This window comes from Microtus pennsylvanicus, chromosome 6 (genome assembly GCF_037038515.1).
Source record: "Microtus pennsylvanicus isolate mMicPen1 chromosome 6, mMicPen1.hap1, whole genome shotgun sequence".
NCBI classification, from domain to species: domain Eukaryota; kingdom Metazoa; phylum Chordata; class Mammalia; order Rodentia; family Cricetidae; genus Microtus; species Microtus pennsylvanicus.
Window position 1 is genome coordinate 125114587 of NC_134584.1, and position 20398 is coordinate 125134984.

General features: G+C 48.7%; 1 protein-coding gene across 1 annotated transcript in view; it reads right to left on the reverse strand.

Moving 5' to 3' along the window:
• Pcnx2 (pecanex 2) overlaps nucleotides 1–20398 on the reverse strand; it is a 121489-nt gene that overhangs the window by 49355 nt on the left and 51736 nt on the right. The window contains exons 16-19 of the mRNA XM_075977696.1: nucleotides 9980–10089; nucleotides 7923–8019; nucleotides 5574–5666; nucleotides 4498–4648 (exon numbers count right to left, since the gene is read on the reverse strand). Of these exons, the coding sequence (XP_075833811.1) occupies nucleotides 4498–4648; nucleotides 5574–5666; nucleotides 7923–8019; nucleotides 9980–10089 (451 nt within the window). The remainder of the gene's footprint in view (nucleotides 1–4497; nucleotides 4649–5573; nucleotides 5667–7922; nucleotides 8020–9979; nucleotides 10090–20398) is intronic.

Below are 20398 nucleotides of genomic sequence, written 5' to 3' on the forward strand. Positions count from 1 at the left end.
TGCATGCTACTGAGCCATCTCTAGCCCTGCATTCAATTTTGAGGAATGAAAACATCCTTTGTTTCTCTGGCAGCTCTTTACTTTAGGGTCATGCTTACAAAAGACCCCACCCCACTTTTAATCAGTCTAATATAACTCATCCAGGACTGTTTTGTGGGGCACTGTGCTAGCTGGCTTCTACGCCAACTCTACACAAGCTAGAGAGCCTCAGCTACAAAACACACCATAACACTCAGCTGCAGGCAGACCTGGAGGGCATCTTCTCAATTAGTGATGTGGGAGGGCCCAACCTCCAATGGGCGATGCCGCTCCTGGACTGGTGGTCCTGGTGCTATAAGGAAGAAGGCTGAGCAAGCCATCGCGAACAAGTCAGGAAGCAGCACCCCACCCCTCCTTAGCCTCTGCATCAGCTCCTGCCTCCAGGTTCCTGCCCTGAGTACCTTTGAAAATGAACTACGATGGAAACAGAAGCAAAATGGACCACTTCCTCCCAAACTGCCTTCATTATGGTATTTCATTGCAGCAACAGAAACCCCAAAACAGAGTCTATTTTTCCTTTTCTTTTCCTCCCTGTCCCCCTTTCTCTTTTTCCCTTCCTTCCTCTGAACCTTTCTTCTTTCCCCTCTTTCTTTCTCCATTCTGCTAGCTGTAGCTTTTTCGATCTTTCCAGCATCTAGAATTCACTTGATTCAAAGTTGTCCTTTTAAAATTCCTGTCCACTCTAATGCTAACAAAATCGTGTCCATGCCCTAATGCTAACAAAATCGTGTCCACGCCCTAATGCTAACAAAATCGTGTCCACACCCTAATAGTAACAAAATCGTGTCCTTATTGTTTGCATTTGAAATGTCCCTCACAGGTTCACGTTAGGATGCTTGGTCCCCACCTGGTGGCACTGTGTGAGGACACTGTGTGAGGCCAGTGTGGAGTCTTTAGGAGGTGGGGGCCTTGCCGGGAGAAATGGATCACTAGGAGCCTAGGAGTGGGCCTCCGAGGGTGCTGTCTAACCTCTGGCTCCAGCTTTGCTCTTTTTCCTGGTCATCCATGACTTTAACAGGCCCCGCCTCATGCTCCTGACACCATGAACTGCCTTGGAGGACTGAAAGCCCTGGAACCATGAGCCCTGTAAAACCTTTCCTCCCTAGGTTGGGCTTCCCTAGGCCCTCTCCTTAGAGTGGAGATATCTGTCCCAAAACTTTCATCCCCACTCGTGACAGCTAACTGCTATCACCCCGGCCACTCAGCTCTTGTGATGCCTGACACAGGGAGATAAGTGTCCCAGCCAAGAGAGAGGTCGCCAGATGAGGGGAGTGAATCATGAGATGACAAATAAGCAAATAAGACAAGCCATAGCACAGAACAACTATGGTAGCTTTGTTTGGAAGAATTATGGAAAAATCAACAAGCTATCCAAAGAGGAGGAAGTAATTTTTCTGGGAAAGAAGGACTCAGAGATGGGAGGGGCTGGGCTGACAGGCAGCTGCTGCTTTTCATTACAGCTTGTTCTGTTTGATTTCCAACACTCTCAGTCACTTTGACATAAGTGACAGATACACGCGAGAAGCCAGCAGGTCTGCAGCAGAGACCCGCCTCGCCGCAGCACAAGTTAGATCTCATTGCAGAACTGCAAATCTGGGACGTGTTACTGAATCATTAATAGTACGTTTTTAAAAACTGATATTTAAATGAGATCCTCAATTGATGTGTTTCATAATTTACATAATCCTTATTCGTTTATTCTAATGCGTCCAAAAATGAAAGTGTAAACATTTCACAACCAACACGCTCCCCAGTGCATCCTTCCACATGTCCTCCAGGTTCAGAGGCCTCCCTGCACACGCCAGGCCACAGGGACCCTCTGGTCACCTGTGAGTTTACAAAGCAGTGGGCGGTTTATCTGCTCACTCAACCAGCATGTACAGAAGAGCACCCATTTACCAGACTCAACCTTCATTACTTGGTCCCATGTATTTCCTAGTTTATCTGAATATCCACCAGTGATGACCAATAACCATTGTCAACTTGACAGGATCCAGAATCACCTGGGACACAAACCTCTGGGCAGAACCATGAGGGATTATCAGGATTCGGTTAATTGAGGTTAAAAAATGCTATTTCTGTGGTCTGAGGCCTGGGGTGGGTTAAAGAGGAAAAAGTGAGCTGAGCACAAACATCCACTGATCTCTGCTTTGTGTCTGTGGATGCCAAGTGACCAGCTGCCTCCAGCTCACACCTTCCCTAGGCTGCCTCCAGCTCACACCTTCCTTAGGCTGCCTCCAGATCACACCTTCCCTAGGCTGCCTCCAGCTCACACCTTCCCTAGGCTGCCTACAGTTTACACCTTCCCTAGGCTGCCTCCAGCTCACACCTTCCCTAGGCTGCCTCCAGCTCACACCTTCCCTAGGCTGCCTACAGTTTACACCTTCCTTAGGCTGCCTCCAGCTCACACCTCCCCTAGGCTGCTTCCAGCTCACACCTTCCCTAGGCTGCCTCCAGTTCACACTTTCCTAGGCTGCTTCCAGCTCACACCTCCCCTACTAAGATGAATGTTCCTTCAAACTGAACCAAAACAAACAATTCCTTCTGTACATTTCTTGGGAACTTTTGCTGCCACAAGAAGGAGGATAACCCAGCCATCATCTACCTGCCAGTGACCTGCAGTTGTCCCCTGACACCCTGAGAAAGGGAGACTCCGCTGAGGAACTGTCTCCACGAGATGGGCCTGTGGGAAGGTCTTGGGGGGAGCTTTTCTTGATGGCTGATGGATGTGGGACGGCAGCCCAGGGTGGGCTGTGCCATCCCCAGGCAGGTGGTCCTGGTGTTATAAGAACTCAGGCTGAGAAGTCAGAAAGCATCACTCCTCATGGCCTCTGCTTAAGCCCCTGCACTGACTTCCCTCAAGGATGGAGTGAGACCAGGAAGTCCTAAAATGAGACAAACTCTCCTTCCCCAGTGGCTTTCGGTCCCCGTGTTGATCACAGCAATCAAAGGCCAACCAGGGCAGGACTATTCTCTACCAGCCGTCTAGGAAATGGGTCTTTGTAGGATGGCAATAATTTGCATTCAAGTAGCACATGAAATGGCTGAGAACATTAAAGAGCACATCAACGGAACCCTTGGGCTCGGCTCTTCTCGGCTCTCCTTTGCAGAGAAGCCCTGGGAACTGGAGCCTGAGTTACACTCCTTCATCTCTCCACTGAAGCTAACGGTTTTGGACACATCACTTTGCTCACCCCACCCCCACTCTGCACGGCTCCATCTTGTTCTGCTCACAATCTAGCAGCTTCTGGTCTCCGCCAGAATCGTCCCCTGCCACAGTCTCACCGGGCTGGACGTCGCCACCAGCACCTTACGGCTATTTTATTCCTTCCTTTCAAAGCTTTTTCTTATTTTTCTTGGCACCCTAGGCCGCTGAAGCTGCTAAATCCAGAACTTTCCTCGAGTCTTTGAAAGGCCTAAGTGAATACTCGGGAAGCACGAGGTCACAGTAGGCAGAGAGACCACGCAGACCAGCATTGCTAGACGATTTCAGTGGCTTAAAATCCTGGGAATTCATTTTACATGTCTGAAAATAGAAACAAGCCGGTCCCCCTTCCATCTGTTCACACATGGAACAAGAAATTGCGGAGTGGAAAGGCTCTCACCAAGAAATAGCAAGAATTCCTATCTAGAAAAAAAACCCTACATTTTTAAAGTTGATTTTTATTTAGAGGCCAGGGTCGTGTTGCTCAGACTATCCTCACACTTGCTGTATAGCTGAGGAAGAACTTCTGACCCTCCCACATCTGCCTTCAGACGGCCGGACTTCAGGCCTCCGCACCCATGTATTCGGTGCTAGAGATTAAACCCAGAGTTTCCTCCATGCTGGGTAAGGATGCCACCAATCAAGGCACACCCCCAGCTTCCAGAAGAGATGTATTTTTTAACTGAAGCTCTGAAGTTGCCGCTTACACCAGGCTGATTCTCCCAGGGGAACTGCTAGGTCAACCCATTTAGACACAGTTCTGTCTACACAGAGTTAGTTCATGGAAATTCAAGAATCCGGAGCCTGAGAGTTAAGGGGCAAATATGAAGAGACGCTGTCCTTAGGGCCCAGCCAATGTGAACCTGAACTGCACCCTCCCAACATGAACAACGGAAGCTAACTTTCTCTGAAATTGTAAGCAGTGACTATTTAACAGAGCACACATCTAATTTGACAGACTTCCTTTCTTCTTCCTCCGGGCCAGCCTGTTTTGGGCAACACCTAGAGTCTGAAGCACAAAGACTTTCTTTGCTTCTATTATGGGCAAACATGCACTGAACCCCTGTGTCCTTTGAAGCATGTGGCACTGTGGCATGGAACACACTCATGAAGCTGTGCACATGGGCTCTGAGAAGGGTGTTCCCCGCATCATGGTCCCTCATAAGGCTGGGGCACACTCATGAAGCTGTGCACATGGGTTCTGAGAAGGGTGTTTCCCGCATCATGGTCCCTCATAAGGCTGGGGCACTGACCTCTGGCTTCCCGCTGCTGGCACTCCTTGCTCTTGAGCACAGGGTGTGAAACCCACATCCACGGGTGGTGCTTTCGGAGCTGAGGGAGCAGGTGGTGGGTGACGAGTCCCACTGTGCCGGCCAGGGCAAAGAGCACGATGCTGAGAAAAGGCTGCGAAGGAGAAAGAGGTCAAGGGTCATTGTGTGTAAACAATGCATAAAGCCACCATCACTCCTTCCTTTCCCCATTCTTTTTCTGGCGTGTGCATGTTATGTACATGTAGTTGTACATAAGATACATGTATGCACGAGGAAGTCAGAGGGTAATCTTGGATGTCACTTATCAGGTGCTGTTCATCTTATTCTTTGAGGCAACCTCTCACTGGCCTAGAATTCACTAAGCTGTTGAGGCTGGCTGGCAAGGCTTATAAGGCGAGCACTCCATGTCCCCAACCCTCTTCCCATCTCATAGGAAGATCTATGTGCTAAGAGCTGGGAAGAACAGGTGGGGAGGTGACCCCTGGAGGAGGCGGGGAGAATCCTAAACCCCCAGGAATACACCCCCAGTCTTTCTAGAACTAGAGAAGAGCACTCACAGCTGATAGAATGTTCCAGAAAGACGTGGAAGGCCCTGAGGGTCCCATGTCTGTAAGAAATGCAAGGCAGGTTCCCATGTGGCCCATGCGTGTGCTTGTGCTCAGTAAAGATGTCCAAATGGTCCCTTCCGTCACTGCGACTTCTGCCTTATTCTAAATACAACCACTTCTCTCTACTGAAGGAGGTCTCGTGTCTGTTACCAGCCCACCGTGCTAACAACTGTCCTTGATGACAAGCTGTCCCATCACTTGAGAGACAAAACACCTCCCCCGGGTAGAGGAGGTGACACAAGGGGGTGGCCCAAACCTCCTTTTGAATAATGTTTTCCGTGTGTGTGTGTGTGTGTGTGTGTGTGTGTGTGTGTGTGTGTGTGTGTGCTCCTCAGCCCTCTCCCTTGGCCTCCGCCCTCTCCCCAGGGTTCTCTGCCTCTCTGTGCCCTCATTCTATACCTGACCTCCATGAGAGAATAGAAAGGAAGGGCAGAGCCTCGGGACACCTACCCGTAAGGACAGGAAGACGGTGCTGGCGCTGACCGCAAAGGAGAGGACAGCAGCTGCTGAGCAGACGACAAGATCCGACCGCAGGACATCCTTCTAGAAGGAGAAGGTGGGCTGTGAGGTCCGCTCTGTGTGGCTTCCTCAGCAGCCCTCAGCAGGTGAGTCAGCGGCTAGACACCAACCTGCCACACCCATGCCGGAATTGAACCTAGATCATCTTTTAAAGCAATGAGTGCTTTTAATCACTAAGGCATCTCTCTGGTACCAGCATGATTCTTTATGTCTTCCTTTGTAACTTAAAACAATAAAGGAAAATCATCACCCGCTAATTCGTGAAGCAGTAATAGACTTGACTTTTTGTTTTCCTTGAAATGGTCCTTTCCTAAACAGCTGGCCTCTTAAAGGCTGTTAGGAAAGAAAGTCAGAACAGGGGAAGGGGGAAAGGTGTCTCCAGGCCCCATCTCCCACCTCTGCATTTGCAATCCCCTAGGTTGACTTTGAAGGACAATGTGACACAGGAGTCTGGCTTTATTTTGTCATTCACTTCCTTCCTCTCTTGCCCACTCTCTCCTGTCTTCCTGAAATGTTCTAATCTCTTAGTGATGTTCTGGTGTCCAGTGAAGGGTTAGCACATAAAAACCTTCCCCTTACCGCCCCCACTTCTGAACGCCACACATCTGATAATTTTCACACAATGTGTTTTTATGACTGACGGGCCCCCTTCTGCTTTCCTCAGAGCTGCTAATCTGCTAATCCTACTCTGATCTCCTCTCTCTCTCTCTCTCTCTCTCTCTCTCTCTCTCTCTCTCTCTTCTCATGCTTCAACCCTTTTATAGACTCTTAAATCCCAAAGCACTAAATTCGCCTTTCTCATCTTTCTCTTTCAAGTCATTCTTAAACTACGAGCTGCTATTTTTCTAAATAAACCTTACACCCTTTTGCCAGTGCCGTGAATTTGATTCCATTGGGAATGCTCTGAACTGTATTAAGCATTAAAAAATATATTTTTTAAAAGGACTGGCAGTGGATAAACCTCAGTCTTCCCACACAGAGCCAGGGGAGGTCTACCCATCACTGTAAGGGGAGCTTTGTTTACATGTTAATGGGCTGCCCCTTTCACTTTCTGGGCCACCTCTGGGTGCACGCAGCCCCTTTATCTCTTCCTATGTTTCCTATGCTTGTGGGAGCTCTGGCTGGGCTGCTGAAGGTGATTTGGGTTTGTGGATGTGCTCTTGCTTTCTACATGTAATCCCTAGAGCCCTTGTAAAGGTGGAAGGATAGAACCAACGCCACAAGGTTGTTCTCTGACCTCGACAGCCACAATGTGGCATATGTACCCTGTCTCCTCACCCCAATAATAAGTGTCTAAACGATTTTCTTAAAAGATCATGAAAAACAAACAAACAAAAAAGCAATAGGTAGCTTGTTACATCTAACTGCACTAGTGACATGTTATCAGTGCCCATTGGGCAGATTTATCATGTTCCTCTGTGATTCCTAGCTTGCTTCTACTGTAAGAAACAAGGTAATATAGACGCATCACCACTAGCCGTAACAGCAAGGAAGACTTCAGGAACATAGGTTCTCTCAGCTATCCAGGAGGGGTAGGGGATAAGCCTTGTCCTAAGACTCCTGGTCCTACATTCTCAGGAAGGCTGTATGTACTGCTTGAAATGCCAACGTCTTCCTTCGGTTTTGGCACTTAGCTCCCCATCCAGCGGCACTTTCTCTGCATTTAGACACCTCGCACCTTGTATGCTGTCCTAGCTTCCTTTTGGTCACTGTAATAAAACACTCTGACCAAAGAAACCTGGGGGCCTGCGCATTTAATTGGCTCACACTTCCAGGTCACTGTCTATCAGAGGGAAGTCAAGGCAGAAGCCATCAAGGACCACTGTGGGCTGGCTTATGTCAGGGGTGGAGGAAGCCCGGAGCAAGTGAAGTCTGAAGTGAACGTGTATTTCCACATGGGCACATCATGTCATGGGCCAGTTGACCCATGGAAAATTATAAAAGTCATCATCTATGTGGGCCAGGCTCAAGAGGAATGGCAAAGTTTTCCTCAGAAGTTTATGAGTGATTGATCTGTGTGTACAAATACTAGCAACAAATACTAGCTTCTTTCATCCTCAAGTTTCCAGGCTGAGGTCTGCAAAGACCTCCTATTGAGATGACCTCCCCCACCCCACGCTGGACCTAATAAACCCACCGAGGTTCCGGGTTGCAGCGGAGGCTGTACAGAGCCCCCACCTGATTCCAGTGTCCCTGCCTGTGTGTCTCTGTATCCTTTCTTCATTCCTGCACTGTCCCTACCTAGGAGACCAAAGCTGAGCTGCCATGCTGAGGTCTTACCACTGAGTCCTTCATCCTCTGAGGGAGAGGGTCTGTGGCAGACTCGTCCAGGTCCTGATGTAAGCATTTAGGAAGAAATCTGCACTGAACGAAGGACCTGAGGGTAGAAAAACATACAGAGTTTCGTTTTTAAAATATGTGTCTCGCCGGGCGATGGTGGCGCACGCCTTTAATCCCAGCACTTGGGAGGCAGAGGCAGGAGGATCTCTGTGAGTTCGAGACCAGCCTGGTCTACAGAGCTAGTTCCAGGACAGGCTCCAAAGCCACAGAGAAGCCCAGTCTCGAAAAACCAAAACAAAATAAAATAAAATATGTGTCTCAGACCATGCAAGTCTTTAGGTCTTGCACCTACAAGGGGCAAAACCGAGTCCATTTCAAAATCACAGTAGAAAGGACACACTCCTGGGATCACAAGGATGATTTGATTTTCAATTCATTCACTCATTCATTCCTTCTTCTTTATTATTATTATTACTATTGTGTGTGCCTGGTGGTAGGCACTGTGTGACGGTCAGAGGACACCTAGTGGAGTTGGTTCTCACCTACCTTTTTGTGGGCTCTGGGAATCAATGTGCGCTGCCCAATTCCATTTCCCAGCTGAGCCATCTCATTGGCTCATGTTTCAATTTTTAAATTTCATCCTGACAAAAGTGGTCAGGCAACTTTAAGGGTATCAGTACTCTAACCGCCAGTGTCTGGGCATCTCCTCTTTCCTCTAGCCTACTGCCCTGCATCCTCACCTACCGTACCAGCAAAAGGCAACCGTTCAGGCACATATCTGACATGAAATATCATGCAAGCCATGTTTAACTTTCCGCCGTTTCCCCGTTTTCTATGCTTTTCAATCTAATGCGTCTAACAGTCTAAGGCTGTGGTATTGCTGACTCCCAAATGAATTATGTTAAGTCAGAAAGTGATGTAAGTTTGGTCAAACTCCAGGACATGCTATTATCAATATCTCATACTCCCTGTAACATTGTTCAGATGGATTTCCAGTCCCCAGAAACACATCTATACTTCAAGTGACCAGAGATTTCAATAGATAGCATTTAAGGCCTTGACACGTATCTCATTTTATTTTTTATTTTATTTTTGTTTTTCGAGACAGGGTTTCTCTGTGCCTTTGGAGCCTGTCCTGGAACTAGCTCTGTAGACCAGGCTGGTCTCGAACTCACAGAGATCCGCCTGCCTCTGCCTCCCGAGTGCTGGGATTAAAGGTGTGCGCCACCATTGCCCGGCTCACGTATCTCATTTTAAAGGTCAAAGATGCTGGTTGTACAAGAAGGAACACAATAAAACAAAAGCCTCCTTTCTAGGATGTGGGCAAGCTCTCCACAGGGTGAGCGCCATAGCAAGACGACACTGGCCCTCACCTGGGCCTACGGCTTTTCCTACAGTTCTCCCAGATTTCTCCACCCAGCTACCTGCGAGCTTCACTGCAATGCGGAGTTCAAAGAGGGAGTCAGGCTGGAAGTTCGCCCTTGGGTTTCAATCATTTCAGGTAGCCCTGCATTTCTCTGCCACCGTCCAGGACGCAACCAGCTTGCTTCAAGGAAGTGTCAAAGGGCAGAGGGCACCAAATGGCCGTCTCTACTTTGGTGAGCCAACACGAAGTCCACCACGGCTTGGAAAGAAGGAACCATGGGACCTGGGCAGATAGTGCTTGTCATACCTGAGTTCAGTCTTCAGAACTCATGGAAAATTCTGGTTGCGGTGCCACCCATGTATTATCCCAGTGCCAGGGAGGCAGAGACAGGGGGATCGCTGGGGTTTGCTGGCCAACCTAGCCTATCTGGCAAGTTTCAGGCCAGTGAGGGATTCTTGTCTCAAAAGAAAATGGGGACCCACACCAGAGGGATGACACCTGAAGTGGCTCTCTGGCCTCTGTACTCTCCTCCATGTGGGCACGCACACACACACACACACACACACACACGCACGCACACACACACACACACACGCACACACACGCACGCACGCACGCACGCACGCACGCACACACACACACACACACACACACACACACACACACGCGCACGCGCGCGACAGTTACTCACAGGAGCACCGATGGATCACTGCTCTGCCGGCTCAGATGGTAGGACAGTGCGACCAACAGCCCACAGAAGGCGGAGAACAGCGCTGGGATGTGCTGTGTGCTCCATGGTTCCTGCAGAAAGACAGCAGAGCTGAGAAACATGGCGACGTGCCTCCATCCCACAGTGGCCTTCCTATGCAGTGCGTGAGTGACCCATCGGGCTTTCTCGAGCATCGGGCACTGAAGAGACGGTGTGTGCTGCCTCCTATATGAGCAGGGGTGCAACAGTGGGCCCCGACAACAACTACAGTGCCAATGTCCACTGTAGAATAACGTCCTCCAAGCGAAACGGTCACCGTCCGCTTTCTTGTTTGGTTGGTTTTGGTTTTTGAGACAGGGTCTCATGAAGCCCAGAGTAGCTGTGCGACTGAACTTAACAATTCTACTTCTGCTTTCCGAGAGCTGAAACTGCAGGCGTGTACACTTGGTGTGATAGAGCAATGAGGTTGGAAGCTGTGCCCTGTACACACGAGGAAGCTGTGCCCTGTGCACACAAGGAAACTGTGCCCTGTGCACACGAGGCAAACACTCTACGAACTGAGCTACATTCCCTAGAGCCACTGACATCTTAGAGCAATTGAGATTCCCTGCAAGAGTTCTGGAGATCCCAAACAAGAGGGAACCCATTAGTGTTCCCTTATAGGAGAGAGTGAGGAGGGTCATTGGACCTTCACCTAAGGGTCAGCCACACCTTTCTTACACCATTCTCCCAGCTATGTGGGAGGAATTCCATCCCAGCTGCATGGGATCTCAGGAGATACTGTGTGCCCTCAGGATGCCAGAGAACACGGAATGCGTAAGGATTGACTGGAACGGTTGAGGAGAAAGCATCACCCGGGCCAGGTGGGGATCTTCTGTGATGTGGTTGTTTGGGGGTCATCCGTGCCCTTGTAGGCCATCCCTCTTCCAGGCCTTGTACGTAACCCAGATAAACTCTTTGGTTCATCAAACCAGATTTGGGCAGACTTGTTCCTTCTGTCTGTAGTTGGTGCCCTATCTGTAGTGACAACTGTCTGCATCTCCTCAGGAAAAGATAAGGCAGCACCAGGCAACTGGGATTTCTTCAGCCTTACTGGAATCCTCTAGTGCTGGCTGCTCATGTGCCTTGTTTACGCGGTGTTTCTAGAGCGCACCAAAAGGTCATGCCTGACTATGACCTCTGAGGCCGTATACCCCACAAGAGTCCATCATTAAGTGATATGTGGCCAATGTTATTTACCCACGCTCCACTGTCTGCACCAGCAAGCCTGACAGGTGATTCTCTCAGGATTCTCTCAGCTCTGGCATCCGCACTAAGGGTGGGTCTTTCCTTGAGGCGGAGACAACAGCTTCCAGGGTGATGGCAAGAGAGAATGAATGGCAGGTGGTTACAGGGGCAGAACGTGGGGTGGACGTTTCCTTCAAGTCCATAAGAGCAAGGTGATCCTCCAGATGACCCCACTGTTTTACTCCTGTGCACATAGCTGGGGAAAGTATATACCCTCCCATGGAGATACCTGTACCCATGTTTATTGCTGCTTTGAACACTACCTAAGAGCAAGAAACTGTGGTCAATCTAATTATCTGTCAACAGATGAATGGACAGAACAATTTAAAGAAATATATATATATATATATATATATATATATATACACACATATATATTCTAGTATATATATAATCTCAGCTCTAAAGAAGAATGTTAGCAAAGTGATCCAGAATGCTATACTACCTCCAAGCTTCCAAGCCAGTGGGTGAGGTGACATAAGACTACACAATGTGGCATTCTGCCAGAAATGGTTATTTATCAGGTTACGTCATTGTCTGCTCTGGGTGTCCAGACATTCCGTGCCAGCCACCGATAGCGGACTCACATTGGATATCTGTTATCAGTGAGCACCACGTTGTCCTTAACCAGCCCTGTGGGCAGTGTCTAAGCATCCTCACTTGGGTGTGGGCGTGCACATCTTTAAACCTAATCCCAGATGCAGCTCAGTCCCAGGAAAGGCCCAGCTTCCAGTTCCTACAGACAGTGAAAGGTACACTGCAGGTCTCCTGGGCTCCTCCTGGAGGGCCTTTCCCTCCACATGTATGTAGCTTGGTATGTGATTTCAACAGTGGCACATGTGTGTGTGTGTGCACAGGGCATTCACACACGCGCACGTGTTTACCTACCGCCTCCTCCGCACTCACACACATGCACGCCAGTTTCTCAAGGAAACAAGGACAGGAAAGCCTGCTTGACCACTAACATGAATTGCTGCTTCGTGTGCAGAGAACCAAGAGTACCCAGACTCTGCTAGGTTCGAGAAAGGACATTCATTCTAGAGTCAAAAGGGGTCTCCTGGCTGAGCTGGTCTTCTCCCATCCAGATGCTGATAGGGCGAGAAGACAGGAAGAACAGAAGACGCTAGCACATGGCCAGGGGGTCATCGCCAGTCTGCTTGGCATCCACCCCTTGCTCTGTATCCTCAGAACCTTAGGTGAGTGTGTCCATTGAAGGACGGACGATGCTGAGGATAGGGGTGGGGTCTGCAGCCACAGAGCATCATGGAAGCCCTAGGCTCCAAGGATGAGTCGTATCAGAGACGCGATATTAGAAAAGACCAAAGGGAACCAGGTGACGATGCTTAACTGTTGCTTGGAGACAAAGAAGGGGATACTGATATTTGCAGAAAAAGAAATCAGGTGGCCTGAGAAGGACTTTGAAGGCAACTGTGCTCAGCACAAGGTATTTTCCAGAGAGCTCAGAAACCACCATGCCCTGCTCCTAGAAAGAGAAACAGAGACAAGGATGGGCATGGGTGGGGTAGGAGCTTTGCTAACATTTCCAGGAGCTGGGGAGATGATAAAATAAACGTTTATATTTGAAGCATGTGTATTTCAGTCTTAAATTTATTTATACAAGCCAGGAGTAGGTAGTTGCTTACACTAAAATCCCAGCTCACAGAAAGCTGAGGCAGGAACATTGCCATGAATTTGGAGCCAGCCTAGGCTATAGTATGAGACCTTGTCTTTAAAAAGAAAAGATTTTATATTTATTGTACTCAAGCCACATATACACACAGCCACACAAATCCATGGAGATTTCAAAGGGAGAACAAGTTTTATTTTATTCTTTAAAGATTTGTTGGCGTGTGCGCGTGTGTGTGGGTGCCCAGTGTCGGCCAAGGCCAGAAGATGACAATGGATCCTGGAGATAGTTACGTGTGGCTGAGAGTCACCTTACAGGGGTGCTGTAAACCAAAGCAGGGTCCTCTGGAGGAGCAGCCAGTGTTCTTAACGGCTGAGCCTTCTCTCCATCCCAGGAGGTTGGGTTTAAAACCATCTATCACTCATGGATAATGAAGCATCCGCCACAGGATTGTTTGCTTCAAAAAACGAACGCCTGTAATTGCCTTGCGATGTGTCTCATGGGCCCCTAAATTGGAGAGGCCATGGATTGATGAGAGCTGGTTTCATAAAGCTCCCCCAGGTTTTGAAATATTTTTATGAGGCAGGAATAAAACCGTCTAATAGCCTGACAGTCCTGCGGCGTGGTTCACGTGCGCTGTGGGGAGGGCAGCTTAGATGAGAACGTGCAGGGCCTTTCAGCCTGTACAAAGGCCCTCTGAAGAGGGGCGGTCTCAGCCTTGACTCCCCGAGAAATGCGAGGCGGCTCTTAAGATGGAATTTATGGGCAGGCTGGCTAAGAGCCTGTGCATGAACGGAATACAAACACGTCCAAGTCTCACCGCTGGGCTTCTCAGATCAGATTTAAATGAGCTCTGTTTGAAGAAATAAGTTTCTCATAGCCCATCAAAGGGATGTTTTTGAGATCCATACACTTGGATTCTGACGTAAGTCCTTTTCTGACTTTTTTTTTTCTTTCTGAAGCTCACCTAAAGAGAAGCCCCTGAAGTAGGACTCCAGAAATACAGCTGAGTCCCAGGTTTCCCCAAGTCCTTTAACTGTGTGCTTGGCACACGCTAGACCAGTGATTCTCAATCTGTGGACTGTGACCTCCAAGGGGTCGAACAACCCTTTCTCAGGGGTCACCTAAGATTATCAGAAAAGACAGATATTTACATTACAATTCATAACTAGCAAAGTTAGTTATGAAGTAGCAACAAAATAATTGTATAGTTGGGGTCACAACATGAGGAACTGTATTAAAGGGTCGCAGCGTTAGGAAGGTTGAGAACCACTGCTCTAGGCTATGAACTCCCATTGTTTTCCCACGGTAGCTCCCGATTCCTGTTGGGTCCCAAGGGCCTGCCAGTGCCTAGTGCTGTGTTCAAGTCACATCAGACTTTCAGAATTTGCTGAGTAAATAAACTAATGAGTGTGCTAACAAAAGTGGCAATCCATCTATCCATCCATCCATCCACTCATCCACCCATCTAGTCATCCATCCATCCATCCATCATCCACCCATCCATCCACCCATCATCCATCTATCCACCCATCCATCTACCCATCATCCATCCATCCACTCATCCATCCATCCATCCACCCATCCATCATCCATCCATCCATTATCACTGAGCATGAAGAGGACATGCGTATTTCACTGTGGGTTCCATTTTGGTGGAAAACACCATATGTTAACGAGTCAAAACAATACTTCACTTTTAGGGGAGAATGTTTAAGAAAACTGAGGTGCCTTGATACAAGAGGGGATGATGTGCTTCAAGTATCCAACCCTACCTAGATGGTACCTACCTAGATAAGTACACCAGAGCATACGCACACGCACACACCCACTCACATGAACTCACACACGTACTTCTTGAAAGACAGGCATTCTCTTTCCCACTTTATATCAATCCAAGATTTTATACAACACCTCCCACATGACACTCGCTTCAGCAGGAAAGCAGAGTCTAAAACGGAGTCCAAAATAAATATGGGGAGGCAAGAAGGCTCAGACCATAAACGTCCCTGCTGGGAAGTGCGGTGACCCAAGTTCCACCCCCAGAATCCACAGTTCTGAAAATAGTCCTCTAACCTTCATATGTGTGCTGCGGCATGTGTGTCTGCACACACCATGCATATATGCACAGCAACAAAAAACAAATATTGGATAAATTTCAGTCTGTGACTTCTGAGTGCTCAGAATCAAACCAGGACCCACGAAAGATGCCCACAGCCAATCAGTAGCTTTGCTCGGTGCTTAGCAGCCAGTTGGCTTTAGAGTGTGCTGCCCCTTCCTGCAGGGCACAACACCTCTCTGTGCTCTATGCGCTACCATACAGTTCGCGAGCTTCGGGCAAGGGGCTGGAAATTGAAACACACAAAGACACACAGAGAGACAGAAGCACGGACCTCTAGTCACTGGTAAGAAGCCCCCTATTCAATAGCACCATGGAGGCTTATATACCCAACAGTCAGGTGGGCCAACAGGTGAAAACTTTATCCTCTGATCCTCAAGGCCAAGGCAACAAGGGCTCGTGAAGCAGAGCTGGTAAACAACTTTGACACAGCCTTTAGTAACTCAAATCAGGAGGGAAGTAAAGATCTCTTGCAGGGAAGAGCAGCTGGAGGCCAGGACTCCAAATGGTCCCAACACCTTCTGCCTCTCAGGACCCTGAAAGATGCCGCCCCTCACTGTGTCCTGGTGGCTGTGAGCCTGCATGGCTTATAGTATTGATTACACACAGCAACACCAGCCTGAGGTGATCACTACCAAGCCAATCCCATCCCCCAGACTCTGCAGGAGAGAAAGACAAACTTCCAGAGCCAGGGGGACAGATTTCCTCTCCCTTTACCACAGGCATCACCTGGGATTGGCACTTTCTGATTGGCATGCCGGCTGGCCAGGGAGCTCCACAGATCTGTCTCTGCCTCCTCAGTGCTGGATTATAGGCATGCACCACCATACTGGGCTTTCCTACATGCCCTGGGGGATCAAATGCAGATCCTAATGTTTGCAAGACAAGCACTTGCCGACAGAGCAACCTTCCGAGCCGTATTTTCCAATACGTCACTAACAGCAAAACTCTACTCTCGGCCGTCATCACCTCGACCACCAGTGGCTCATCCTCAGCAGCTGCCATCCCTGTCCATTGTCTGTTGCTGTGTAACAAGCTGGCCCAGAATTACTGGGTTACGGCAGCACAGGTACACGGTGTCATGGTTCCCGAGGCCTCGCCAGGTTAAAATCAGTGCGACTGAACCTCTGATCTTTTCTGACGTGAAGTCCTCCCTGAAGGCCATCAGAATTCAGTTTCATGCAGCTGCAGGCTAAGCAGTCCCTCTTTTCTGGCTACCTGGCCGCTGGGACACATTCTGGCTTTGAGGCCACCCTCAGGTGCTGGCCACATGGTTCTCTCCTGAGCCACTGAGAAGCCACTGTATTCCTGGAAACCACACACCCAGGCTTCTATTGTGTCCCTCTCCTCTTTAGACCATGATCCCCTCCTTTTAAAGCCTCCTCTGATAAGGCCAGGACAAACTCCTCTCAAAGTACATGCTAGTACAAATCAGTTAGTCATTTGGCGATGTTACAGCTACCAAGTCTCCTCCCTTCACAGCCCACACTGCCTACCCTCAAAGGGAGGAAGCTGTTCAGATCCTGTAAGTCAGGCAGCCTTGGAGCGTCACAGATCACCCTGGCTGGCTGGCTGGCTGGAACTCTTCTAAGCTCCCCAATTTTTTTTCATTCAAACTCAGAGTAACTGGCCTGTCTGGAGGAATGCATATATTATAAAGTATTATAAAGGAACACCTGTGCTCCCTCTTTGCCTACCAGGCTATGGGAAGGATGGACTACAGGAAATTAGAACTCCCCCAGGAATCTCCTGCTGGAAGAAGGAGCCCCAGAGCTCAGAGGAAAAGCTGACCTCCTGAAAATACGATTTAGAACTTGTTACGTGTTCTTAATGGAGAGACTTGGAGCTGAGGTCGTGGTGGGCAGGCCATGCCCCGGCCGGATTGCTTAGTTATACATAACTTAAGTCAGGACCCTCCAAAGATGGACTTGGGGACCACTGTTCTCTTGTCATCCTTCTGAATGACCCACATTGACTACGTCTCCCTTTTCTGCTTTCAGTATTAATTTGGCTCTTTTAATTGACGTATTGAGGACTGGCGGCTGACCCTGGCTTGTTAGGGTACAGAATGGACACCCCCTAAGCCCAGTAGCACCGACATCCTAATGAGGTGGGTTCACTAATTCATTGTCAATGGGAGGGGGAAGAAATCTTTGAATTATGGATGGCCCCCAAGTGATGTAGCACAGCACTCTGGGCTTCAAGTTCAAGTTCACTTTTGGAATGCAGAAATGCTGGACTCATCCCTGTCTGTTAGGGGATGTCACCAAAGGCAATGAGCAAACACTAGGGACATGCTCCTGCAAACAGAAGTGCCATGATGGGCAGGTGTCTCATGTGCCTGCGAACTGTCCTTCTGGGGAGCAGGGCTATTTACACTTCACAGGGCTAGGGTGGACAGCCGAGGTCAGCAGAGACCTTAGGATCTCTCATCTGCCCTGTGGTGCCGAATACCTTGCTTAGGGGCTGCACGGGGGAATAGGTAAAGTACACACCAGGTCTCCCCACCCCCGCCAAAAAAAACCCAAATTCAAGAACTATGGGTTTATTATAGATCTATAATTAGACTTTAAATCCTGAGTGCAGGGAAATGCTGAGGTGCAGGCTGTGATCCCTGAATGCTGAGGAGGTGTGGGGTGTGTGTGTGTGTTGGGGGGGACCCCTCCTAAAAGCCATTGTTAATGACGCTTGGGAAATGTTAAACTGTAACAATGTGCTTCAGCTCCTGGGTCCTCTCACCAGCAATAAAGAGGAATTTCTTTGTAACAGATAATAAAAAATAGCAATCTAGGTTTACCTAGACAAATAGAAATCCTGGCTAATTAACCGCGGAGCCATTTCTCCAGGGAGCAAATATTCCAGTGGCTTCCGTGTGTCACTGTCAAACGGGTAAGCCATCGAGGGGGCCTGCTTTATGTGATGCACAACTGTCTCAGATGAGCCAAAGAGAATATGAGATTAAAGGATGAATCATATTTTCCTTCCCTAATTAATATTCCAGAGGGCAAAATCAACTCACTCCCCCTCCCCCATCTACTTCTACCAAGTGGTAATGAGGCCTGTGGAAAGACAGGGAAACTCGGGGGACACCTAAGAGAAAGGCATCCCCACCCTAGGATCTGCTTTGTGTTTCTTGCTGGCTATGAGTCAAAAAGCTTCAACACTACTGATAAAATTGAAATTGTCTAGAGATGAGGCTCTTTCCAAAACGCATCGAAAACAAGGAAGTTATAAAAGTCACGTGAGCCAAGCTGACTCAGGCCCCAAACCTTCAAGACCCTGACTTCTGCCACACCAATTCTCCTCTCGTCCTTAACCTCCCACCAGGCTCTTCATAACGCACCTTAATATCTCATTCACCAGAGGAAATTCCTTAAGAGAAATAAGGAAACCAGATCACACATTAAAAGACAAATTGGAACTTCACTTCCTTTGTAAACTTTGATTACTCTTTGTATCTGGTTATAAATTATATCCTCTGAGTGAGGGAACTTCCCAAGACTCCAATCCCATTATAGCCTTTGCCGAGGCACTTGGGGGTGCCCCTCTCTTAAGAAGCCCACAGTGATGCCTTAGGCATACACTACAGTTTTCCTATGTAATTATCTTTTTAAATGTTCTCCTATGTATAGCACCCCATCTCTCTGCTCAATGGATCAGCTGACTTGGCATCATTCTGACATGCCCCGGAGTTCTTTTCTGTGTCATTGTTGAGGAGTGGAGGTCCCTAAGACAGGAATTTTGCAGGCTCCTTGCAGCTGGGCTGGGCTGCATCTCCCAGCCACCGTGGGCAACAACAATAATAAATCAAGGCAATAAACACATCCTAAGCCTTGGCGAGAGAGAGATATGCCCCTGGCCAGGCTGCTGACATACAGCCATTGTTCGTGAGCACCCGTTCATCCATCACCCTGATCCTAGTGCTTCTATTGCTGTGATGAAACACCATGACCAAACAGCAAGCCGGGGAGGAAAGGGTTTATTCAGTGTACACTTCCACAGCACTGTTCATTGCAGAAGGGAGTCAGGGCAGGAACTCAAGCAGGGCAGGAAGCTGGAGGCAGGAGCTGATGCAGAGGCCATGGAGGGTACTGCTTACTGGTTTGCTCCTCATGGCTTGCTCAGCCTGCTTTCTTATAGAACCCAGGACCACCAGCCCAGGGATGGTACCACCCACAATGGCTTGGGTCCTCTTCCATCAATCACTAAGAAGACAGCCTTACAGCCAGATTTTATGGAGGCTTGTTCTCGGCTGCAGTTCCCTCCTTTTAGATAACTCTAATTGCGTGTCAAGTTGACAGAAGATTAGCCAGCACAGCCCTGAAGAAGATATAGAAAGTGCAACAGCCAAGTCAGCCACAGAGTGACCACAGTGGTGTAGGGGAAGCATATGAGAGAAGCCCCACAAGCCTAGCTCTGGGCTGGGCAATGTGGAGGCTGTTCTTGGTTGTCAACCTGACCACATCTGGAGTTAACTAAAACCCAAGTAGCTGGGTAAACTATAAACCTAAATCATTTGAAGTGAGAAGACTAACTTTTAATCTGAGCCTTCTGAGGTGGGAGAACTCACCTTTGATCCGGGCCACACCTGCCGGCAGCCTACATATGGACATGGATGGAGGAAGCTTGCTCTCTGCCCGCTTCCTCTTGCTCTCACTAGCAAGTTCTCTCCTTTGCTGGCATTAGAGCAGACTTATTTAGGATCCCAGAGTATAGCGAGGACCAGCTAAGATCAGCTTCCTGAACTAACAACCCACGGGATCTTTGGACCTTCCATTGGTCACCAGCCATTGTTGGACTAGCTGGACTACAGCCTGTGAGCCACTCTAATAAATCCCCTATATATTCTGTCCCTCTAGAGAACCCTAATGCAATCACTGTTTGTGGAAGAGGGGTGCACTTCCCTTTCCTCCCCAGGACCCCCGTGTGAATTCACTAACCACGTTCATAGAGAACCCTAATGCAATCAGTGTTTGTGGAAGAGGGGTGCACTTTCCTTTCCTCCCCAGGACCCCCGTGTGAATTCACTAACCATGTTCAGTCAACTCACAGCATTTAATAGGTGCTGCATTTTAAATCAGAAAGTCAACGTGAGACCGTTTGAAAAGTCAGCACTCGCTGATGAGGAGAGACAAAGGCAGCAAATTGCTCTGTGTTATGTTACGTTATGCTTTGTTTTGTTTTTAAACAAGAGGTGTTTAAAATGGCAACTGGGGCCATTAACAGTCGGTCACTATTTGTGGCTTGCTCCACACCAAGCGAGAGGAGTCAGAACTCTTCTCAGGAGACACAGACGTCTCTTTCAACACTCGGGAAACCTCAGAGCCAGAGAGCATTTGGCCTCAAGCCTGAGAAGGCGCTGAACTGG